General features: G+C 41.7%; 2 protein-coding genes and 1 pseudogene across 2 annotated transcripts; all 3 read right to left on the bottom strand.

Moving 5' to 3' along the window:
- Positions 1-5,597: 5,597 nt before the first annotated feature.
- LOC109872730 (claudin-4-like) lies at positions 5,598-6,161 on the bottom strand (annotated as a pseudogene).
- Positions 6,162-19,496: 13,335 nt separating this feature from the next.
- LOC109872968 (claudin-like protein ZF-A89) lies at positions 19,497-20,390 on the bottom strand. The gene has a single exon (XM_020464410.2). The coding sequence runs from the start codon at positions 20,298-20,300 to the stop codon at positions 19,680-19,682; it is 621 nt and encodes a 206-aa protein (XP_020319999.1). The 5' UTR covers positions 20,301-20,390; the 3' UTR covers positions 19,497-19,679.
- Positions 20,391-22,034: 1,644 nt separating this feature from the next.
- Positions 22,035-23,489, bottom strand: LOC109873148 (claudin-like protein ZF-A89). The gene has a single exon (XM_020464714.2). The coding sequence runs from the start codon at positions 23,437-23,439 to the stop codon at positions 22,813-22,815; it is 627 nt and encodes a 208-aa protein (XP_020320303.1). The 5' UTR covers positions 23,440-23,489; the 3' UTR covers positions 22,035-22,812.
- Between the last annotated feature and the right edge of the window lie 2,841 nt (positions 23,490-26,330).

Genomic DNA, 26,330 nt, shown 5'->3' with positions numbered 1-26,330 from the left:
TGTTTTCTGTGTAATCTGTTTCCAGTGCAGCTCAGTTTCCACCTCATTTTGTGGGCAGTGTGCACATAGCCTGTCTTCTCTTGAGAGCCAGGTCTGCTTAGGGTGGCCTTTCTCAATAGCAAGGCTATGCTCACTGAGTCTGTACATAGTCAAAGCTTTCCTTGGGTCAGTCAAGTTTGGGTCAGTCACAGTGATCAGGTATTCTGCCACTGTATGCTCTCGGTTTAGGGCCAAATAGCATTCTAGTTTTCTCAGTTTTTTTGTTAATTCTTTCCAATGTGTCAAGTTATTATCTTTTTGTTCTCTCATGATTTGGTTGGGTCTAATTGTGTTGCTGTCCTGGGGCTCTGTGGGGTCTGTTTGTGAACAGAGCCCCAGGACCAGCTTGCTTAGGAGACTCTTCTCCAGGTTCATCTCTCTGTAGGTGATGACTTTGTTATGGAAGGTTTGGGAATCACTTCCTTTTCTGTCTTTTCTGGATTTTGATAATTAGTGGGTATCGGCCTAATTCTGCTCTGCATGCATTATTTGGTGTTTTACATTGTACACAAAGGATATTTTTGCAAAATTCTGCATCCAGAGTCTCAATTTTGTGTTTGTCCCATTTTGTGAATTATTGGTTGGTGAGTGAACCCCAGACCTCACAACCATAAAGAGCAATGGGTTCTGAAACGGATTCACGTACTTCTAGCCATATCCTAATTGGTATGTCGAATGTTGTTCCTTTTGATGGCATAGGAGGCACTTCTTGCCTTGTCTCTCTGATCGTTCACAGCTTTGTGGAAGTTACCTTTTTACCTGATGTTTAGGCCAAGGTATGTATAGTTTTTTTGTGTGCTCTATGGCAACAGTGTCTAGATGGAATTTGTATTTGGAAAACCATAATTTCGGTCTTACTGAGATTTACTGTCAGGGCCCAGGTCTGGCAGAATCTGTGCAGAAGATCTAGGTGCTGCTGTAGGCCCTTCTTGGTTGGTGACAGAAGCACCAGATCATCAGCAAACAGTAAACATTTGACTTCAAATTCTAGTAGGGTGAGGCCGGGTGCTGCAGACTGTTCTAGTACCCTCGCCAATTCGTTAATATATATGTTGAAGAGGATGGGGCTTTTTGATTAAAACATTTAAAAAAATTCAAAATGTAAAAAATTATAATAATAAAAAGAAGAGGGTGTGGCTTAAAACCTCTTGCGACTAGCAATCCCGTATCCGGGAGCGTAATCATAGCCTCAAACGCATTAGCATAACGCAGCGGACATAAATACCCCCAGAAACTTTTCCTATTAATGAAAATCGCAAATGAAATGAAATAAATATATTCAAACACAAGCTTAGCCTTTTGTTAAGCTGCATCCCTGTCTCACCCCACAGCCCTGTGGAAAGAAATGTGTTTTTTCAAAATTGAATCGCACACTTGTTTGTGTACATGGATTTTATAATGTCGTATGTTTTTCCCCAAACCATTTTCCATCAATTTGTATAGCAGACCCTCATGCCAATTTGAGTCAAAGGCTTTTTTGAAGTCAACAAAGCATGAGAAGACTTTGCCTTTGTTTTGCTTTGTTTGTTTGTCAGTTAGGGTGTGCAGGGTGAATACGTGGTCTGTCGTACGGTAAGTTCGTAAAAAGCCAATATGACATTTGCTCAGTACATCGTTTTCCACTGAGGAAATGCACGAGTCTGCTGTTAATGATAATGTAGAGGATTTTCCTAAGGTTGCTGTTGACACGTATCTCACGGTAGTTATTGGGGTCAAATTTGTCTCCACTTTTCTGGATTAGGGGGGGGTCAGTCTTGGTTCCAAATATTGAGGAAGATGCCAGATCCAAGAATGATGTTAAAGAGTTTAAGATTTTTTGGGTGGGAGGGTTTGTTTTGTCCTGAAGTTCATTTAATTTAATTGAAGAATCCAGTGGGTTTTGGTAGTCTTTAATAGTTGTTTCTACGATTTGTATTTGATCATGTATGTTTTTTTATATACAATTTGGATAGAGAACTCTTTGTGTTGTTTGTTTAGTGTTTTCCAATTTTCCCAGAAGTAGTTAGTCTATGGATTCTTCAGTTACATTGAGCTGATTTCTTACGTGCGGAGCCTCCTTTTCCCCTGGTGTATTTCTGAATTGTTTTAGTGATTCACTATAGTGAAGGCATAGATTCCAGTTTCCTGGGTCTCTATGTTTTTGGCTGGATAGGTTTCTCAATTTCTTTCTTAGGTTTTTGCATTCATCAACTATTTCTCATTGTTAATTTTCTTCGGTTTTCTGTTTAATATGTTTAGACTTGATAGGGAAGCTGAGAGGTCAAATATACTGTTCAGATGTTCTATTGCCAAGTTTACACCTTCACTATTACAGTGGAACGTTTTGTCCAGGAAGTTGTCTAAAAGGGATTGAATTTGTTGTTGCTTAATTGTTTAGTTTTTTAGGTTTCCACACTACATTCCTTCCATCTATAGCATTTCTTAATATTATTAACTTTTGGCTTTGATGCTTCATGATTGAGTATTGCTCTGTTCTAGTAGACTGTGATTTTGCTGTGATCTGATAGGTGGGTCAGTAGGCTGACTGTGAACACTCTGAGAGACTCTGGGTTGAGGTCAGTGATAAAGTAGTCTACAGTACTACTGCCAAGAGATGAGCTTTAGGAGTCCCCTCGATGCCTACCATTGACTATGTACATATCCAGCTTGTGACAGAGCTGCAGGAGTTGTGACCTGTTTTTGTTGGTTATGTTGTCATAGTTGTGCCTAGGGGGCATATGGGGGTGGGAATGCTGTCACCTTCAGGCAGGTGTTGTGTCCCTATGTGTGCTGAGAGTGTCAGGTTCTTGTCCGGTTCTGGAATTTAGGTCACCACAGACTAGTACATGTTCTTGGGCCTGGAAATGATTGATTTCCCCCTCCAGGATGGAGAAGCCGTCTTCATTAAATTATGGGGGTTCTAGTGGGGGGATATACTGTATGTAGCACACAGGAGGACATCTGTTGTTATGAATAGTGAGTCACCAGAAATGTCAGACATCCCAGCTCGCTGTCCTGTCCTCCTGTTACAGGCTTATAGACCCAGCTCTCTGCTGCTTCTTCTACCTACCTACCTGCCTGTCTCCCTCCCTCCAGGTGTATCTCAATCCCTCTCCCTTTCCCTCTCCCTACACTTTCTTCCTCTTTCTTTCTCGTAGATCTCTCTTTCTTCTAGATCTCTCTCTCTCTTTGAGCAGCATCCTCAGTGTCGTCTTCTCTCGCTCTCTTGAGAATCCACATGGGTGACAGTGAGCAGGTGTATATACCGCCCCCTGGGGATGAGTGAGTGAGTTGCTTGTGACAACTTCTAGCCTGTCAGGTTCTTCTCTGGGCAATGAGGTCGGAGCATGATGCAAGGCATTATGGGTCATGGAACATACTGAAAAGGAGGTTAAAAAAAATGCTCATTGGACCTTCATGATTTTTTTTTGCCACTTTTTGATGTCTTAATTTGGGTTTCAATTGAGCACAGTTATTACATTGTGTGTGGGACAGAGAATGTGTCAAATTTTGCATGTGTAAAGGGTTTGCATGCGTGTTTTGAAAGGACACATTGAGCAAAAGGGGGGGACATGTAACAGGACTTTACTTTTTGTTTAAACAAAAGATGGCATTCAGAATAACCCGTTTGAAACAATATCCCCACCACTCCCAGACACTTCGTGTGAAGTTGTGAAAGAGGCTTTGTGTGGCCAGGGGGTGGTTTAGAGTCCATGCTGTCAATTAGGAGATTATGAAGGACCACCTACATATAGTGCTGTGAATTATAGTAATTTCTAGTGTTATGGCGCAAATAATCTCTCCTGCTGGTGATGGTGATTCAGACTGTGTGTGTGTGTGTGTGTGTGTGTGTGTGTGCCCTTATCTGATAAATCTGTAAACAGTAGCTTGCTTGTTGACGGTGTAATGTAAACAGAGTCAACTGTAACCCTTTAGAAAGCGATAACCATCTTGTGTCTAGACGGCACATCTGTATTTTACCTACACACAAACACTGGGGTATGGTTCAGTAACAACATGGTATTGATGCTACTTCTGGTATTACTACTGCCTCTGATAACTAACAACATACAGTAGGGCCTCAGAGATACAATGCCAAGAGTGTACAAAGCTGTCATCCAGGCAACAGGTGGCTACTTTGAAGAATCTGATATATAAAATATATTTAGATTTAACATTTTTTTAAACATTTACTACATGATTCCATATGTGTTATTTCATAGTTTTGATGTCTCCAAATATTCCTATTCAATGTAGAAAATAGTAAAAATTATGAAAAACCCTTGAATGAGTAGATGTGTTCAAACTTTTGACTGGTTCTGTATACGGACGCACACACACTCAAAAGCTCTGCTCCCCCGTCTCTCTACCTCTGTCTCCCTCTCCTGTCTGACTGCCTCGCCGTCTCCCTCTCCCCTCTGTTTATACCGCTTCTTCCTCTCCCCCGCTCTCCCCCCGCTCTTTGTGTGTTGATCTGTAACATTCTTTCTGAAGTAGGCCACATTGTCACGTCTCTTAGTAACACAACCTGTTTGCACAGACTACTTTTATATACAAAATGACTTGAGCTGAGTGCAACACTGCCCAACCAATAATTTCAGTGCGTAACACATACACACTGAGCTATTCCCCTCAGTCATAAGTTCAAGTTTTTTATTTTTTTTAATCCATTTTTTAAAATGGAAATGAATGGTCTGACTTGGAAACTATTACTGTTTCTTAAAAAGATTTATTTGGAATAATGGAATACTTCATATTTTGGTTTAAAATACATCTTAAGATGCAGATAATATAGAATAATAATATAGGGTAGTACAGAGTGTAATACGACACAGCAATACAAATCCATGTGACAGTAGGAATGCAACATACAAGCAATGTTAATAGAATCCCCAATTCAACCTTGCCCAAATCTGGAAAGAGTCCAATAATATGTTTCCAGAATGATAACAGGTGTGTTCAAGAGTGTGTGGAATTCTGTTTTATGATGCTTAGTCTCCTCGACATTTGAGGAACTGACATCACCTTTCACACCATTTTTAATTTTTTAATTTTTTTTAACCTTTATTTTACTAGGCAAGTCAGTTAAGAACAAATTCTTATTTTCAATGACAGCCTAGGAACAGTGGGTTAACTGCCTGTTCAAGGGCAGAACGACAGATTTTGTACCTTGTCAGCTCGGGGATTTGAACTTGCAACCTTTCGGTTACTAGTCCAATGCTCTAACCACTAGGCTACACTGCCGCCCCGTACCATACTTTTACATACTTTAGCCAACACTGTCCACTCACACATACATTGACACTTCAATTTCACAGTGGTACAACAGTCAAATAGGACAGTAAAAACAAAAAACTCCTTCAGCAAATTTACAATGTAGAGAAACTGCATCAGTGCAAGGAATGTGGTAGAAGCTTCTGTAAAAACATGAAAATACCACAGTGAACAATCTGGAGAGTCCCATTTTTTTCAACACCCCTTCCATTCAGTCCCCTCATCTACGCGCTGGGTGGTCTAGTCTGTGGTGTGTCTGAACAGCTAGATATTGGCCTTGCTGCTGGCAGCAGCATTGGAGTGTACTAGACATCGTATTTGTTCTCATCGCTGGGTGGGCAGGAGCTGCAGAGGAGTGCCCCGCCCAGGATCATCAGCCCTGCGGAGCCCCAGCCGATGTAGATCGATGCCCGCAGCTCCCTCTGGGCCTTGATCAGAAGGGGGTTGTAGAAGTATTGGATGATGGTGTCGGCCGACCAGCAGATAGGGACCAGGAGGGCAACGATGAGGAGGATGAACCTGCTAGTGATGGCAACTTCAGCTTTCGAGCTCTCGACGTCCACAAAGTTGGTGCACTTCCCCCCGGTAATGCCCAGCAGGATGGCGAACACGCCGCCGACGCCGACGATTATGATGAGCCCTGGTGGCCTGGAGGTTCTGGGGCAAGGCCAGGAGGGAGTCGTAGACCTTACACTGCATCTGGCCCGTACTCTGGGTCACACAGTTCATCCATTCCCAGATGACCTGAGCAGTGGCTATGTTGGCTCCGCTGTTACCTTCCACATGGGCAGAGCACAGATGATGATGCTTCCCAGCCAACCGATGATTGCCAGGGCTATGCCCAGCATCTGTAGTCCAACCGACACCATCCTGATGGAGCCCTGGTAGTATGGACTGATTGAGCTGCTGGAAGGAGAGAGAAAGGGTGACAGGAGAGTATAGAGTGGAGAGTTTGACAATGACAAGCTCACTTCCTCTACGTCTCTGAATTATCAGGTTTACTGTGAAAAAGGGACAGAACAGGAGTTTTGTCATCTGTCTCTCTCTCTCAGGTGAAACTCGTTTCCTGAGCCATCTCACCTGACCATATTACCCTCCTAACACACACACACACACACACACACACACACACACACACACACACACACACACACACACAGACACACACACACACACAGCAAAACATGGCCCATCTCGCTCCGTCTGTCTAGCAGACTGCTGAGAGGCAAAATAGTCTAGGTACTTTCTAAACCTTAGGAAATGGTTAATCATGATTCCTCGCTGTCTTTACAGTTCCTGAAACATGTTAATGACCAAATGCATGGCCTCTACAGCAGTCCTTGGCCACCCACTCAGTTACCAGTGACTTATTCTGCCTCATCCCCTCCTTAAATTGTGTGCAAAATGTTTGTTTTTTTGGGGGGGGATACTCTGATCTTTAATGTGTATTGATTCCTACTAACCAGCTTTGTAAGAGCTAGGTTTTACTAGCTATGCTGATGACCATGAATGTTTTTCTCTGCATCAGGTCTCATTGAGAATGGAGTTCCCAAAAAAAAGACATGCTATTCAACTGTCCATAATTTCCTGATCTTACACTTTTAGAAAAAAAAAGGTATTATCTTCAACCTAAAAGGGTTCATTGGCTGTCCCCGTAGAAGAATCTTTTGCTTCCAGTTAGAACTATTTTGGGTTCCATGTAGAACCCTTTCCACAGAGGGCTCTACCTGGAACCAAAAAGGGTTCAACCTGGAGCCAAAAGGCTTCTCCTATGGGGACAGCCGAAGAACCCTTTTGGAAACGTTTTTTTTCTTCTAAAAGTGTAGTGTAAGTTGATCCAATTGAAATAGAATCACTTCTAGTAATAAGCTTGTAAAGTGAATAAAATGCTATTTTCGTTCACTTTTTTTTTCAGGTGAAAAACAGACACCTCCCTTGGTGAATCCATGTAAAGTTTCTCCCACTTGTCTTGCTCATTCTCCCTGTCACTCACTCAAACTCACACACATGTGCAGATGCCGAGAAGAGGAAGAGTTGCCAATTACACCCATTTCCAACAATGTTTGTTGAATGGAATGATATGACGGAAACAATAAAATATGATCTTGTTCAAATGTTCTCTTTTTTTGCCTCATTTACTGAGTAAAGTATTTGTCATTGTCACTACTTAACACTGTCAAAAAAATCATAATTATGAATAAACCCTGCCCATTTCCACAATTTATCGCCTTAAAATTGGATTTTTAACCTAACCCTAACTAATGAAAGCCAAGTTTGATGCGTTGGTCCACCAGACCTTCCGCGCACATGACATCACTTTAGAGCATATGCCATCCTTCAGCACAACATGTCACACTTCATAAAACACGTTCATATCATATTCAACATAGTGGGTTCGGTCACATTTGACTTTGGTGATGATCTCACATAGTTATGCCACATTTATGAACCATTTATAAAGCATGACATACGGTTATAGATGCTTTGTAACACATGCATGTAGTGCTTATGAAGGCTTTATGAAGCTCTTATAAGCTGAACTTCATATAAAGCAGGACTGGTATTATACTGTGAGTTACTGTTCCGTCGTGTCCTGGATGTCCACATTGTGCCAATCATTAAGAGTCTAAAGGAGTCTAAACCCCTGTCTAAGCCAAGAGGGGGGTTCTACTAAGCTATATAAAATTGTTTTAAGGTCATACTAAGGATAATCTTGCTATTGGACACATCTACTCATTCCAGGGTTTTTCTTTATTTGACTATTTTCTAGTATCCAAAAAGTAGTAACAAAAAAAGTGTTAAAAAAGTGTTAAACAAATCTAAATATATTTTAGATTTGAGATTCTTTAAAGTAGCCACCCTTTGCCTTGATGACAGCTTTGCACACTCTTGGCATTCTCTCAACCAGCTTCATGAGATAGTCACCTGGAATGCATTTAAATTAACCAGTGTGCCCTGGTAAAAGTTAACTAGTGGAATTAATTTCCTCAATGCGTTTGAGCCAATCAGTTGTGTTGTGACAAAGTAGGGTATACAGAGTTAGCACAATTTTTTTTAAAGACCAAGTCCAAATTGTTGGGTTCTAAGAATATGAAATATAATTATTCATGTCACTGAGTAAGAGAGGGTAATGTATAACGTTTACATGTTTATATTATATCAGGATATGTTATTGTTAGCCATCAGGGATCCTATGGAAGGGATCCTCTGGGAGAAGAAGACACACGGTCTGGTACCAGTCACCATAACAGCCATGAGTTGGAGACGAGTGAGCACTTTGGGGCAGAGGTCAGGCCAGATGAAGTGAGGAAGAACAGATATCACTAAGGTTCTGTCTAGAAACAGAAATGCATTGGCTGTTAGGATGTGTAGGAGGAGACTCAACAAAAAATATCAGTGCTTGTGTGAATGTGTCGTCGTCTAATGCAGCTGTACTGATCCTCTGGGAAGAACTTGGTTAAGCTTTCATAGTGTCTGTTGAGGTTTTACTCTGAAAATTTGAACCTAACAATATTATGGCAAGAACAGCTCAAATAAGCAAAGAGAAATGACAGTCCATCATTACTTCAAGACATGTAGGTAAGTAAATGCAGAAAATGTCAAGAACTTTGAACGTTTTTTCAAGTGCAGTCACAAAAACCATCAAGCGCTATGATGAAACTAACTCTCATGAGGACTGCCAGAAGAAAGGAAGACCCAGAGTTACCTCTGCTGCAGAGGAGGAGTTCATTAGAGTTAACTGCACCTGTGATTGCAGCCCAAATAAATGCTTCACAGAGTTCAAGTAACAGACATATCTCAACATCAACTGTTCAGAGGAGACTGTGTGAATCAGGCCTTCGTGGTCAAATTGCTGCAAAGAAACCACTAATAAAGGACACCAATAAGAAGAGACTAGCTTGGGCCAAGAAACACGAGCAACGGACATTAGACAGGTGGAACTCTGTCCTTTGGTCTGATGAGTCCACATTTGAGATTTTTGGTTCCAACCGTCTTGTCTTTGTGAGATGCAGAGTGGGTGAACGGATGATCTCCTCATGTGTGGTTCCCACCATGAAGCATGGAGGAGGTGTGGGGTGCATTGCTGGTGAAACTCTCTGTGATTTATTTAGAATTCAAGGCAACCTTAATTTACCAGCATGGCTACCACAGCATTCTGCAGCGATACGCCATCCAATCTTGTTTGCGCTTAGCGGGACAATCATTTGTTTTTCAACAGGGCAATGACCCAACACACCCCCAGGCTATGTAAGGGCTATTTGACCAATAAGGAAAGTAATGGAGTGCTGCATCAGATGACCTGGCCTCCATAATCACCTGACCTCAACCCAAGGCTCCCCCATTTTCCTCCAAACGTAATGATGGTCATTATGGCCAAACAGTTATATTTTTGTTTCATCAGACCAGAGGACATTTCTCCAAAAATTCCCATCTTTGTCCCCATGTGCAGTTGCAAACTGTAGTCTGGCTTTTTTATGATGGTTTTGGAGCAGTGGCTTCTTCCTTGCTGAGCAGCCTTTCAGGTTATGTCGATATAGGACTCATTTTACTGTGGAAATAGATACTTTTGTACCTGTTTCCTCCAGCATCTTCACAAGGCCCTTTGCTGTTGCTCTGGGATTGATTTGCACTTTTTGCACCAAATAACCTTCATCTCTAGGAGACAGAATTCCTGAGTGGTGTGATGGCTGCGTGGTCCCATGGTGTTTATGCTTGCGTACTATTGTTTGTACAGATGAACGTGGTACCTTCAGGCATTTAGAAATTGCTCCCAAGGATGAACCAGATATGTGGAGGTCTCAAAAAAATATTCTGAGGTCTTGACTGATTCCTTTTGATTTTCCCATAATGTCAAACGAAGAGGCACTGAGTTTGAAGGTAGGCCTTGAAATACATCCACAGGTACACCTCCAATTGACTCAAATGATGTCAATTAGCCCATCAGAAGCTTCTAAAGCCATTACATAATTCTCTGGATTTTTCCAAGCTGTTTAAAGGCACAGTCAACTTAGTGTATTGTAAACTTCTGACCCACTGGAATTGTGATACAGTGAATTATAATTGGAATAATCTGTAGTAAACAATTGTTGGAAAAATTACTTGTGTCATGCACAAAGTAGATGTCCTATCCGACGTGCCAAACCTATAGTTTGTTTACAAGAAATGTATGGGGTGGTTGAAATAGGAGTTTTAATGACTCCAACCTAAGTGTGTGTTATCTTTGGAGATTCAACTGTATGTGGGATCTCCTTCAAGACTGTTGGGAAAGCATTCCAGGTGTAGCTGGTTGAGAGAATGCCAAGAGTGTGCAACGCTTTCAAGGCAAAGAGTGACTACTTTGAAGAATCTAAAATAAAAACATTTTGGGATTTGTTTTTCACCTTTTTGGTTACTATTATTCTACAATGAAGAAATAGTAAAAATAAAGAAAAACCCTTGAATGAGTAGGTGTGTCTAAACTTTTGACTGGTACTGTATAAAAAATATACTGACTCCGTACCGGTACCCCCTGTATATGGCCTCGATAATGTTAACATTTCTTGTTACCTTTTGATTGATTCCATTGTTTTTACTTTCGTTAATTTAGTAAATATTTTTACTATATTTCTTGAACTGCATTGTTGGTTAAGGGCTTTTAAGTCATCATTTCATGGTACACCTGTTGTGTTCAGCGCATGTGACAAATACAATTTTATTTGAATTATTTTTGGCCTTACTGCTATGAGCCCATTCAAACATATTGAATAACAGTTTTGCTACATGGAATAACAGTCCCAAAAAGGGATAGTCTGAAGTGTCTGTCCTATATAAGAAAGATATAATTAACCACATATTTTTGCCACTAAACAGTCTCCATATATACAATGCATTAAAGTATTCAGACTTCCACATTCTGTTATGTTAGAGCTTTATTATAAAATTGATTAAATTGTTCGTTTTTTTCCCTCATCTACACACAATACCCCATAATGACAAAGCAAAGATAGCAAAAAGCAAAAAGACATTAAAACTGAAACATCACATTGACATAAGTGTTTAGACCCTTTTCTCGGTTCTTTGCTGAAGGACCTTTAGCAGCGACTACAGCCTTGAGTCTTCTTTGGTACGACGCTACAAGCTTGGCACACCTGTATTTGTGGAGTTTCTCCCATTCTTCTCTGCAGATCCTCTCAAGCTCTGCCAGGTTGTACATGGAGCGTCACTGCAGCTATTGTCAGGTCTTTCCAGAGATGTTTGATCGAGTTCAAGTCTGGGCTCTGGTTGGACCACTCAAGGACATTCCGAAATTTGTCCCGAAACCACTCCTCTGTTGGAAAGTGAGCCTTCGCCCCAGTCTGAGGTCTTGAGCACTCTGAAGCAGGCCACCATCATGCTTCACCATAGGGATGGTCCTAGGTTTCCTCTGGGCGTGGCGCTTGGCATTCAGGACAAAGAGTAAAATCTTGGTTTCATCAGACCAGAGAATCTGGTTTCTCATAGTCTGAGAGTCTTTAGGTGCCTTTTGGCAAACTCCAAGCGAGCTTTCATGTGCCTTTTACTGAGAAGTGGCTTCCGTCTGGTCACTCTACCATAAAGGCCTGATTGGTGGAGCGCTGCAGAGATGGATGTCTTTACTGGACAGGTTTTCCCATCGTCACAGAGGAACTCTGGAGCTCTGTCAGAGTGATCATTGGGTTCTTGGTCACCTCCCTCTTCTCTCCCGATTGCTCAGTTTGGCCAGGCGGCCAGCTCTTGGATGAATCTTTGTGCTTACAAACTTCTCCCATTGAAGAATGATGGAGGCCACTGTGTTCTTGGGGACATTCAATGCTGCAGACTTGTTTTGGTACCCCTCCCCAGATCTGTGCCTCAACACAATCCTGTCTCAGAGCTCTGAGAGATTTTTATGTGGATTTTGTATCATCCTAGTTGGATTTCCGCAGGGCTCGGACATCAACCTTAGGGGGTTAATTTATTTGATATTTTTATGCTTACAGTAAGAGTAATGAAAGCCAGAAACCTCGAAGGTTGATGTGTTGCGTACCCTCTGGAAAATCCTAAAATATGCCCCTGACTGCCTTGGAGGAGAAGGACGTTACTCATTTTTTGAAGAAATCTCTAAGCTATGACTGCCACAAAATTCTTCAACTAGTTCCATGGAAATGCTTTTTCCAGAGTACTAGGTACTAGTCACGAGCTCACAAAGTTTCTTCAAGAATGTCCTTGTCTAGTTTACTTTTAAAATCTCAAATTAATCAAGTTGTAATGTGCGGATTCTCTTCACTGCAGATCTGACCCATCGCATGACTCTTCGAGAGGGCCACTATGCTCCAGATTGCATTCTGTGCTCAGAGGTCTTTTGAGGATCTACCCCATCACACTACTCTTATTAATTATATATCAAATAAAACAACGGGGCTTTATATATTCTGTGTCCCAGTCTTTCTATGCATGTAATGTCTATAGGTGATTTATGAAACAATTCATGTACTCAGTAATGTGTGAAAAATTGTGATTCAGATTTGTTTTTGCCATTGCTTGATGTATTTTAAATGTAACAATATGTTGCAGATTAACTTGGGAAACAAATGGAAATGTATCAAACAACGTTTTCAGTATCTAACTTTATCGTCTGCAATACTTTTCACAGAAGAATTGGTTCTTCGGCTATCTCTTTTGAAAACATTTTTTTTCCATTTCCGATTGATTGTGCTGCTGCTTCAAGTTTCAACACCAAAATGTAAGTTACATGAATCTGGCGTATTGTGGGTCAATAAGTTTGATACATCATGGGCAAGAAACATATTGTTTTTAATTAAATCAATTATAGTAGTAGCAAGCTATCAAACTTGACCTCCGGTCCTCCTCATCTTCGCTTCTCCTTCTTGAACTGAAGAGAACACAGGCTATAGGCTAGTCTGCTTGCAACAACAACAAATTATTTCCTGATTATTTTAATTTCAATGATCATTCCAGAATAACTTTCTCACCCTTTCTGACTGTGATGGCTTCATACTCCCGAAGTAGCTTATATAACAAAATAGGATACAATTCGTCCCATCTCTTGTTTAATTGGACCTACTTCATAGTAGTAAATGATCTATTTAAAGTATTTTGCTCTCTACAGTGCCTTAATAAAGTACACCTAAGCACATAAAGTATTGTGCTTAGGTGTATCCCATGTCCTTTGATCATCCTTAAGATGTCCCGACAACATGATTGGACTACACCTGTAGCCAACTCAATTGCTTGGTCATGATTTAGAAAGAAACCCACCTGTCTATATACAGTGCATTCGGAAAGTATCCAGACCTCTTCCCTTTTTCCACATTTTGTTATGTTACAGTCTTATTCTAAAATATTTAAAATATTTTTTTAACTCATCAATCTACACACAATGTCTTATTCACATCAGCCACGGAGAAGGAGAGCTCACGGTCAATGGTAGTGGGCCGCATCGGTGGCACTGTGTTATCCTCAAAGCGGGCAAAGAATGTGTTTAGCTTGTCTGGAAGCAAGACATTGGTGTCTGTGATGTGGCTGGTTTTCCCGTTGTTGTCCGTGATTGTCTGTAGATCCTGCCACATACGTCTCGTGTTTGAGCCATTGAATTGCGACTCCACTTTGTCTTTATTCTGACGCTTGCCTGTTTGATTGCCTTATGGAGGGAATAACTACAATGTTTGTATTCGTTCATCTATCCACGGTTTCTGGTTAGGGTAGATTTTAATAGTCACAGTGGGAACAACATCTCTCAGTGTATTAATCCCTGTTACATATCCCAGTCTGTGTGATCAAAACAATCTTGAAGCGTGGATTGCGATTGGTCAGACCAGCGTTGTGAAGTCCTTTAGCACGGGTATTTCCTGTTTGAGTTTCTGTCTATAAGAAGGGAAGGCAGGGGAGGGCCTTGTAGGCATCCAGGGAATTTGAAGCAGCAGTGGTAGAGTTTTACAGGTCAATGTGTTGATAGAACTTCAGTAGCGTTTTCCTCAAATTTGCTTTGTTAAACTACCCCGCTACAATAAATGCGGCCTCGTGATATGTGGTTTACAGCTTAAATAAAGTCCAGTGTAGTTCTTTGAGGGCCGTCGTGGTACCGGCTTGAGAGTGAATATACACGGCTGTGACTATAACTGAAGAGAATTCTCTTGGGAGGTAATAAGGTCTGCATTTGATTGTGAGGAATTCTAGGTCGGGTGAACAAAAGGACTTGAGTTCCTGTATGTTATCACAATCACACCATGAGTAGTTAATCATGAAACATACACCCCTTCTTCTTCTTCCCGGAGAGATATTTATTCCTGTCTGTACTCTAGCTTGAGTCCTCAAACGTGAGTACACCTCAGTAATTTACACTGAACAAAAATATAAACACAATATGTAAAGTGTTATTCCCATGTTTCACGAGCTAGAATAAAAAAATCCCAGAAATGGCTATCTCCTGTTAGTGAGCATTTCTCATTTGTCAAGATAATCCATCCACCTGGCATGCGTGGTTTATCAAGAAGCTGATTAAACAGAATGACCACTACAGAGGTGCACCTTGTGCTGGGGACAATAAAAGGCCACTTTAGAATGTGCAGTTTTATCTCAAAACACAATGCCACAGATGTCTGAAGTTTTGAGGGAGCGTGCAATTGGCATGCTGACTGCAGGAATGTCCACCAGAGCTGTTGACAGATAATGAAATATACATTTTCCTACCATAAGCTGCCTCCAACGTTATTTAGAGAATTTGTCAGTACTACAGACCACATGTAACCATGTCAGCCCAGGACCTCCACATCCAGCTTCTTCACTTGTGGGATTGTCTGAGACCAGCCACCCGGACATCTGATGAAACTGAGGAGTATTTCTGTCTGTAATAAAGCCCTTCGAAAAACACATTCTGATTGACTGGGCCTGGCTCTCCAGTGGGTGGGTCTATGCCCTCCCAGGCCCACCCATGGCTGTGCCCCTGCCCAGTCATGTGAAATCCATAGATTAGGGCCTGAAGAATGCATTTAAATTGACTGATTTCCTTATATGAATTGTAACTCAGTAAACTCTTTGAAATTGTTGCATGTTGCGTTTATATTTTTGGTCAGTATATTTTTACCAGAAAGGTTAGATTTCAATCTTTCTTGGAGTATACAGCAATTTTAGTTATTGTTCATGATAAATGCATACTTTTGGGAATGTCTATTTAGGTGGAAATCAATATTTTTTACATTACATTCAACACGCTAATGTTTGTTTGAAGCCCTATTATTGACATTAGTCAGTCTTTGACATAGCATGATGATTCAGCCTGACTATTAGACTACCCTTTCCACTATGTTTCTGTATTTGTAATCTGTAGCTAAAGCAACTATGAGTTACAACTACATTTTAGTGCTAAGCTACACACACACACACACTTTTCTCCAGCCCCATTCATGCTATGAGTTACAACTACATTTTAGTGCTAAGCTACTTTTCTCCAGCCCCATTCATGCTATGAGTTACAACTACATTTTAGTGCTAAGCTACTTTTCTCCAGCCCCATTCATGCTATGAGTTACAACTACATTTTAGTGCTAAGCTACTTTTCTCCAGCCCCATTCATGCTATGAGTTACAACTACATTTTAGTGCTAAGCTACTTTTCTCCGGCCCCATTCATGCTATGAGTTACAACTACATTTTAGTGCTAAGCTACTTTTCTCCAGCCCCATTCATGCTATGAGTTACAACTACATTTTAGTGCTAAGCTACTTTTCTCCAGCCCCATTCATGCTATGAGTTACAACTACATTTTAGTGCTAAGCTACTTTTCTCCAGCCCCATTCATGCTATGAGTTACAACTACATTTTAGTGCTAAGCTACTTTTCTCCAGCCCCATTCATGCTATGAGTTACAACTACATTTTAGTGCTAAGCTACTTTTCTCCAGCCCCATTCATGCTATGAGTTACAACTACATTTTAGTGCTAAGCTACTTTTCTCCAGCCCCATTCATGCTATGAGTTACAACTACATTTTAGTGCTAAGCTACTTTTCTCCAGCCCCATTCATGCTATGAGTTACAACTACATTTTAGTGCTAAGCTACTTTTCTCCAGCCCCATTCATGCTATGAGTTACAACTACATTTTAGTGCTAAGCTACTTTTCTCCAGCCCCATTCATGCTATGAGTTACAACTACATTTTAGTGCTAAGCTACTTTTCTCCAGCCCCATTCATGCTATGAGTTACAACTACATTTTAGTGCTAAGCTACTTTTCTCCAGCCCCATTCATGCTATGAGTTACAACTACATTTTAGTGCTAAGCTACTTTTCTCCAGCCCCATTCATGCTATGAGTTACAACTACATTTTAGTGCTAAGCTACTTTTCTCCAGCCCCATTCATGCTATGAGTTACAACTACATTTTAGTGCTAAGCTACTTTTCTCCAGCCCCATTCATGCTATGAGTTACAACTACATTTTAGTGCTAAGCTACTTTTCTCCAGCCCCATTCATGCTATGAGTTACAACTACATTTTAGTGCTAAGCTACTTTTCTCCAGCCCCATTCATGCCATACAAAAATGACTTTTATTATTATTATTGTTGTTATTATTCATTCATTTGATCAAACGGTGGGGATGCTGCTGTGTTATTCGTATTTTGGCAACAATATTGGGCCTCTATAATTATTTAGTTTATTAATTCATTCATATCCAGGTTGATGACAGGCCCAGTTCAGCTGCAGTGGAAGAGAGAGTCAACGAGAGCCAGGAAACCAGCCCAACTTTTGATTATTTCAAGTCAGACCACCTAAACACGTTTTCTTGTTTTGTCGTGGAAAATGACATAATTAGTCATGCTATCCCATGTTTTACTGTTTAAAGAATTGTCTCGTTATATGCTCGTGTTTTTTCTAACCTGATACAAACTTGTCTTTGTGGGACTTAGTCATAAGACTGGGCGTATAGCCACAGTCCGTTTGGATGTGACCGCAGCATGTGACGTCCCTTTGGGTTTACTATCTACAGGAAGTCACATGTACGTAAACTTGCAGAAAGGAGCACATTATAGTGTTTGCTGTTGTGAACGCATTAAATCTGCACAGACAACTAATTGCCTTTTACACACTATGTGCTGACTGCCACATATCAAAAAAATGATATGAACCGACACTGTTCGTTGAGCACCACGGAAGTAGTGCTTCCAAAGCAGGTGTTGAAAATCTGCGCAGTGGCAGTCAGATGTCTGCTCACAGAGAGCAGGTTCGCAAGAGGAGGCAGGTGGTGGAGTGTGTAATAGGTGTAGTCAAAGTCATTGGTAAGAGGGGGCATAGTCATTTTGCTATTTGATTTAGAATTTTAAGGCCCCTTAAAGTAAATAAATATTTGTCCTTATTGCTCGTAGCATTCAAACTCATTGAATATCAGATCTCTACATTGAACAACAGATAGTCCCCCCCAAAAATCGAAAGGAAGTTTGTTCTGAAGTGTCTGTCCTATATCTGAGCGATAGAAGAATGATCAGGAAGGCCTCCCGGGTGCCGCAGTGGTCTAAGGCACTGCATCGCAGTGTTAGCTGTGCCACCAGAGATTCTGGGTTCGAGCCCAGGCTCTGCTGCAGCCGGCTGCGACCGGGAGGTCAATGGGGCAACGCACAATTGGCCCAGCGTCGTCCGGGTTAGGGAGGGTTTGGCCGGCAGGGATATCCTTGTCTCATCGTGCACTAGCGACTCCTGTGGCGGGCCGGTTGCAGTGCACACTGACCAGTGTTTCCTCTGACACATTGGTGCGGCTGGCTTCTGGGTTGGATGTGCGTTGTGTCAAGAAGCAGTGTGGCTAGGTTGGGTTGTGTTTCGGAGGACCTTTGCCTCTGAGTGTGTATGGGAGTTGCAGCAATGAGACAAGACTAACTACTAATCAAATCAAATCAAATGTATTTATATAGCCCAGCTGATATCTCAAAGTGCTGTACAGAAACCCAACCATAAAACCCCAAACAGCAAGCAATGTAGGTGTAGAAGCACGGTGGCTAGGAAAAACTCCCTAGAAAGGCCAAAACCTAGGAAGAAACCTAGAGAGGAACCAGGCTGTGGGGTGGCCAGTCCTCTTCTGGCTGTGCCGGGTGGAGATTATAACAGAACATGGCCAAGATGTTCAAATGTTCATAAATGACCAGCATGGTCAAATAATAATAATCACAGACAGAACAGTTGAAACTGGAGCAGCAGCACGGCCAGGTGGACTGTGGACAGCAAGGAGTCATCATGTCAGGTAGTCCTGAGGCATGGTCCTAGGGCTCAGGTCCTCCGAGAGAAAGAGAGAATTAGAGAGGGCATACTTCATTTCACACAGGACACCGGATAAGACAGGAGAAGTACTCCAGATATAACAAACTGACCCTAGCCCCCCGACACAAACTACTGCAGCATAAATACTGGAGGCTGAGACAGGAGGGGTCAGGAGACACTGTGGCCCCATCCGAGGACACCAGGGCCAAACAGGAAGGATATAACCCTACCAATTGGATACCATAAAAGGGGTAAAAGAAATCGACATGTAATGGAACCCCTTATTTTTGGCACAACAGTTTCCATACAGTATATAATTCCAGTCATTTTTTCAATCCTAGAGGTTCAGTCTGATTTCCAACAGACACTGGAAGACTAATTCACCTTTCAGTAGGACAATAGCCTGAAACACAAAGCCAAATCTACACTGGAGTTGCTTAGCAAGATGGCATTAAATGTCCCCGAGTGGCCTTGTTACAGATTTGACTTAAAAAATCTATGACAAGATTTGAAAATGTCTGTCTAGCAATGATCAACAAAGTCGACAGAGATTAAAGAATTAAACAAATGTCATGTTCACATTAGCAGATTGTAGTGACTCAAGTTCTACTTTTCTGCATATCCGTCTTGAATCTGTTATTTTTCCTCCAGTCTGAACAGCCAAAAAGCACATGGAATCAGATATTTTCAGCCACATTTCAAACCACCTTCGTAAGTGGTTTGAAGTTAGATGCAAATCTGAGTCCTGGCTTTGAGATGTGTCTATATGGTCAAATCTGATTAATTTGCCCTAAAGTGTTTTCACACAGACAGCAAACAAGCATGGAGGGCATATATTAGTTTGCCTACTTAAATAATGGTCTGATTAAAGGGATCATGACTAGATTGTGAATGAAAACAAGTTAAACCCTTGTCTATACCATGAGACCCCACCTACTTGAAACAAAATATTCCAAATGTTACAATTCAAGAACAAATTACAATTTTTATTAAATCAGTTTGATAAAAACAGTTAGCTAAGAACAGTAGATACAAAATTGGATTACAATTGCCTTTTGACAAATGTCCAGGTGCACTGAAGTGAATCGAAAAACTTAATTCATTCGTACTGCACCAAACACGGCCATGTAAAACAAGTGTTCATCTTGTCAGATGTAGGCCCCTCCAATGGGGGCGGAATATTTGGCAGAGTACCCCCTCGCTTCGCGCAGAGGGCACTGGCAGCAGAGAAGTGCACCCCCGACGAGCATTAGGCCAGCAGAGGCCCAGCCGATGAACAGTGAAGCTCCCAGCTCTCTCCTCTGCACGTCAGTGAGCAGCGGGTTGTAGAAGTCCCTGATAACAGTGTTGGCGCACCAGGACACAGGGATCAGGCAGAGGACGCCAGCGACTAGGAAGAACATGCCGGATGTGATGGCCACCTTAGACTTGGCCTCCTCGTCCTCAATGCAGTTGGTGCACTTCCCCCCGGCCACGGAGAGTAGGATGCCGATCACGGCCACAAGGATGGAGATGATCACCAGAGCTCTGGCAGCCTGGAGGTACGGGGGGAGAGCTAGCAAGGAGTCGTAAACCTTACACTGCATCTGGCCTGTGCTCTGCTGCACACAGTTCATCCACAGGCCTTCCCAGAAGGTCTGTGCAGTCACGATGTTGTTGCCTATGAAAGCCGTCACCTTCCACATGGGGAGTGCGCAGATGACAATGTCCCCTAGCCAACCAATAATAGCCAGGAAGATACCCAGAATCTGGAGACCAGCGGAGGACATAACTTTCTCTCTGTAGTCAGCCAAGATTCACATAAAGCCTAAAGGACCAGTGTTTAGCAGAGGGGACCACTTGCTGAAATAGTAAAGCTACAGACTCCAACCTATATACCCACCTACCAGGGTGTGGTCATTAATTAAGCCAATTGAAAACACCTGTTGATGTTTATTGGCCGCTACACACCCTCCAAAAATAATAAATTGCCCCGTCTGCCTATAGTGTTGGTCACCTGTGGAAGGTAGCTTACATAATTAACCATCATTGATACAAGCTGTGAGGCTAATAGTACAAGCTCATTCATTGGAAGCATGTCAGCTAAACACAGGCAGTTGTATCCACTGAGGAAGTTTGATTAAGCTGACCCGCAGTGCACCAGTCTATGGCTTGTGACTTGATCTGGGTGAAAGCGCTGAGGGAGGAGCGCCCATTCCAAATCAGACAGTAATCTGTCCCCCTCAGTCATGTTGGCAACATGGTGCATTGTTCAGAACATAAGCCTACAACAATGTCTTTCACAATAAATATGTTTGGATTTTCAAACTAGTTTTTATTGGAAAGGCAGATAGTGTTTTATCAAAAGCAATCACTTTTGCATGTGAAATTACAGAATCCTCATTACTCCATGTGCTTAACCATGTCACTTTTGTTTTGTCATCGGCCAGATTGGGGCACCTGTCTCATGCCTGGGTGGCAGCCCGGTTCCGAAACAAATGCAATCTCTTCCCACCAGGGCAACGTGGGCTAGATAATCGAATCCCCTCTTTGGTAGATTATCCAGTTAACATCTGACAACCAAAATCACATTCCCATGTGTGCAAATTAGGATATGGCCCTGTTAAAATACTTTTCATATGCGCCCATCCTTTCTTCCCTTCCCACCTTTATAGGCCTATATAAGGCAACCGTAGAAAAATCAAGGATTTTCAAAAGCAAAGTAAACATACAAAGCAACAATTTTCTAGTATAAACATATGTTTGAGACTTTGGTTGTTTGAGTTTTCATTCTTATTTTGTATACTAGGCCTACATTTCTTTGGGAAGGCCTATATTATTTGATAACAGCATGTTTGCCTGTACTTTACACAATCCTGATAAGGGCCTTTGCTGGCTTTTTGACCATCTGGCTTCCACTAAGTCAAAGTGGGTTGCTTTATATCCCAAAAATGTGTACTTGTATGGGTATTTATAAAAATATTAAGAGAAACAGGAGAGGTTTTACTTTGTGGCTGTTAACTAGTGAAGACCCCATATGACCTGGCTCCAATCAAGCACAGTGGAAACACTCTAGCAGGGACATCTAAACATCAGGGAGAGACAGCCCCGGTAATAAAAATACATTTGGGATTACACTGTCCTACCTGGGGTTAGTTGTAACACTAAATATCTCCAATCAGGAACAAGCTAGAACCAGACTCACTGTATACATGCTAAGTCCTCAACTGTCATATGAAAGACGCTAGACCCTGAGACACTCTGATCTGATTAAACAAACGATTGAGGTAAGTTGTTTTTGGAATGGCATCACCTGCTTTAAAGATTCAAACAGGTTTATAGCCAGTGTGTATAGATATGATTTAATTTAGGAATGCTAACATTATAGCTATAATGTAAGCTAGCTAATGGTCAGGGTTAGTTATAACAAACCCAAGGGACCACCAAGCCTGTACCCCGGGACTACCAGAACACTGTCACAACTGTGACTGAGTGAACATGGCCACCAGTCTCACTAATGCCAAACATTTATGTCAGATGAAGGGCTAGCTAATGGAGCGTAAGTAATTTAAATTCTGCCTCAAAGTTCAAGTTCAATTCAAACTGACATGTCACCCAAAGCCCTGTTACTGACTCAGGAGGAAATTGTACCAGTTCACCCTTTGTATTCAAGACAGTCACATCGTGTCCATTTGATTTAGAGAACAGATACCATTTTATAGCAGACAGATGTACATCCTTATCACATTGAATTGAGTGCAATCTGAGAAATTGTCAAAGCAGAAAATTTTAACTTTTTTTATGTTAGACTGCAAACTCTTTTCACTTTTACTTGAACTAATAGGCACAAGTATAGTTTGTCTGTATGAGTTGTACTTGCAGTTACTTTTAAGCACTGTGCTCATTGAGTAAAGATACAGAAAAGTTGTCGCCGGTGTGGTTCTGTCAAGTCTGCACAACAAATAACGCCACAGAACCATTGAGTTGCCTACTTACATTTGTCTGCTTTGGGGGGGGATTAGTATACTGTCGCCTAATAGGCCGATTGGAGTTGACCATGAGCAGATTGTGACAGACACGCAAGTTAACTATACCATGAGACCTAGCCTAAAATTCTTCAAATGTTACAATTCAAGAACGAATGATAAGCATTAAAATATAATTTATTAAAGCAATGAAGCTGTTAAGCTAAAATATTCAAATCATCCTAGTCAAGTGTTGAGAAACAGATTTACCCACGTTCAGACTACACAAGCATGAAATGTCCATATTAAAACACGGTTCAATGTAAGTGTTAATCTGTCAGACATGGGCCCTTCCACTGGCAGTGAAGCGAGGGGCAGAATATTTGGTAGAGTACACACTCTCCTCACGCTGGGGAGACTGGCAGCAGAGAAGTGCGCCTCCGATGAGCATTAGGCCAGCAGAGCCCCATCCGATGAACAGTGAAGCTCCCAGCTCTCTCCTCTGCGGGTCGGTGAGCAGCGGGTTGTAGAAGTCCCTGATAATGATGTTGGATGACCAGGACACGGGGATCAGGCAGAGGACGCCAGAGACCAGGAAAAACATGTCAGATGCAATGGCCACCTTAGACTTGGCCTCCTCGACCGCAGGTTGTGCACTTCCCCCTGCCATGGAGAGCAGGATGCCGATCAGGGCCACGAGGATGGAGATGATCACCAGAGATCTGGCGGCCTGGAGGTCCTGAGGGAGCACTAGCATGGAATCGTAGACTTTACACTGCGTCTGGCCTGTGCTCTGCGTCATGCAGTTTATCCACAGGCCTTCCCAGAACATCTGCGCTGTCACAATGTTGTTGCCTATGAAAGCAGTCACCTTCCACATGGGGAACGCACAGATGACAATGTCCCCTAGCCAACCGATAAGAGCCAGGACGATGCCCAGAATCTGGAGACCAGCGGAGGTCATCGCTTTCGCTCTCTGTACAAATGCAAGCCTCACGTGAACCTGTGTGTAGCAGGGTTGTGGTGAGGCTACAGACCCCAACCTATATACCCACCTGCCAGGGTGTGGTCACTAATTGAGCCGATTGAAAGCACCTGTGGATGTTTATTGGACCACACACCCACTGAACTAATAAACGTGGCCAGTCGTGTTGCTCACAATTAACCAGGGCTGGGTAGGTTACTTTCTAAATGTAATCTGTTGCAGTTACTAGTTATCTGTTCAAAATTGTAATCCGTAACGTAACCTTTGGATTACCCAAACTCAGTAACAATCTGATTACATTCCGTTACTTTTAGATTGCTTTCCATTTAAGAGGCAATAGAAGAAGACAAGTGTATGTTAATCAAAAAAATGTGCTATAGGCCTGTTGGTGACACTTCGATATCTTGATAATATGCAGCTGTTTAAAGGACAATGCCACAGATGAAATGGTAGCCCCGCCTCTGTTTTGGTAAATAGCTGAGGGATGGGCCTGGAGAAATGTAACCACTCTCAGATTAATAGACAGAGCTATCGATGCAAGGACTGACCATCAATGATATAACATTATTAGTTTAACCATGTTATGAGGCTACACTGTTTGTTTACATTTACAATGTTTACAAACATTGGAATAAAACAAGGTTATATTTTGGGTTCTCATGGAGTGTGACAGTTGAACTAAACCTATGAGGGATTTATAAGTTATATTCTTCAAGAATCAATGGATATAATGGATATACTGTATATAGTACCAGTCAAAAGTTTGGACACACCTACTCATTCAAGTTTTATTTTTTATTTTTTACTATTTTCTACATTGTAGAATAAAAGGGAAGACATCAAAACTATTAAATAACACATACGGAGTCATGTAGTAACCAAAAAAGTGTTAAAAAAAAAAACATAATAAAAACATATTTGAGACATTTTAGACATTTGAGCCAATCAGTTGTGTTGTGACATGGTAGGGGTGGTATACAGAAGATAGCCCTATTTGGTAAAATACCAAGTCCGTATTATGGCAAGAACAGCAAAAAACAACAAAGAGAAATGACTGTCCATCATTACTTCAAGACATGAAGGTCAGTCAATCCGGAACATTTCAAGAACTTTGAAAGTTCCTTCAATTGCAGTCGCAAAAAACATCAATTGCTACGTTGAAACTGGCCCTCATGAGGATCACCACAGGAAAGGAAGACCCACAGTTACCTCTGCCGCAGAGGATAAGTTCATTAGAGTTACCTGCCTCAGAAATTGCAGCCAAAATAAGTGCTTCACAGAGTTCAAGTAACAGACACATCCCAACATCAACTGTTCAGAGGAGACTTTGTGAATCGAATTGCTGCAACTAAACCATTACTAAAGGACACCAATAATAAGAATAGACTTGCTTGGGCCAAGAAACATGAGCAATGAACATTAGACCGGTGGAAATCTGTTCTTTGATCTGATGAGTCCAAATTTGAGATCTTTGGCTCCAACCGCCTTGTCTTTGTGAGATGCAGAGTAAGTGAACGGATGATCTCTGCATGTGTGGTTCCTACCGTGAAGCATGGAGGAGGTGTGATGGTGGGGGGTGCGTTGCTGGTGACACTGTGATTTATTTAGAATTCAAGGCACACTTAACCAGCATGGCTACTACAGCATTCTGCAGCGATACGCCAGCCCATCTGGTTTGAGCTTATTTGGACTATCATTTGTTTTTCAACAAGACAATGACCCAACACACCTCCAGGCTGTGTAAGGGCTATTTAACCAAGAAGGAGAGTGGTAGAGTGCTGCAGCCGATGATCTGACCTCCACAATCACCCGACCTCAACCCGATTGAGATGGTTTGGGATGAGTTGGACTGCAGAGTGAAGGAAAAGCAGCCACCACGTGCTCAGCATATTTGGGGACTCCTTCAAGACTTTTTGGAAAAGCATTCCAGGTGAAGCTGGTTGAGAGAATGCCAAGAGTGTGCAAAGCTGTCATCAAGGCAAAGGGTGGCTACTTTGAAGAATCTCAAATCTAAAATATATTTAGATTTGTTTGACACTTTTGTGGTTACTAAATGATTCCATATGTGTTATTCCATAGTTTTAATGTCTTCACTATTATTCTACAATGTAGATTATAGTAAAAATAAAGAAAAAGCATTGAATGAGTAGGTGTGTCCAAACTTTGACTGGTGTCTGCATAACAAAACATTTGTTACCTGCATTGGCACGTTGTGACGGCTATTCCAAGATTATCATTTTAAAAGGCTAATTGATCATTAGAAAACCCTTTCGCAATTATGTTAGCACAATTGAAAACTTTTGTCCTGATTAAAGAAGCAATAAAACTGTCCTTCTTTAGACTAGTTGAGTATCCGGAGCATCAACATTTGTGGGTTCGATTACAGGCTCAAAATGGCTAGAAACAAAGAACTTTCTTCTGAAACTCGTCAGTCTATTCTTGTTCTGAGAAATGAAGGCTATTCCATGCGAGAAATTGCCAAGAAACTGAAGATCTCGTAAACGCTGTGTACTACTCCCTTCACAAAACATTGCAAACTGACCCTAACCAGAATCGAAAGAGGAGTGGGAGGCCATGTTGCACAACTGAGCAAGAGGACAAGTACATCAGAGTATCTAGTTTGAGAAACAGACGCCTCACAAGTCCTCAACTGGCAGCTTCCTTAAATAGTACCCGCAAAACACCAGCCTCAATGTCAACAGTGAAGAGGCAACTCCAGGGTGCTTCCTTCTAGGCAGAGTTGCAAAGAAAAAGCCATATCTCAGACTGGCCAATAAAAATAAAAGATTAAGATGGGCAAAAGAACACAGAGGAACTCTGCCTAGAGGGCCAGCAACAACAACAACAAAAAATGATTGTTAGTCTAGCCG

The sequence above is a fragment of the Oncorhynchus kisutch genome, linkage group LG28, assembly GCF_002021735.2.
Source record: "Oncorhynchus kisutch isolate 150728-3 linkage group LG28, Okis_V2, whole genome shotgun sequence".
NCBI lineage: Eukaryota > Metazoa > Chordata > Actinopteri > Salmoniformes > Salmonidae > Oncorhynchus > Oncorhynchus kisutch.
This window is presented reverse-complemented; position numbering and strand designations above follow the sequence as displayed.

Bases quoted from the DNA above. Each gene is read 5' to 3' on its own strand.
- LOC109872968 (XM_020464410.2), bottom strand. From the start codon at position 20,300: ATGTCCTCCGCTGGTCTCCAGATTCTGGGTATCTTCCTGGCTATTATT.
- LOC109873148 (XM_020464714.2), bottom strand. From the start codon at position 23,439: ATGACCTCCGCTGGTCTCCAGATTCTGGGCATCGTCCTGGCTCTTATC.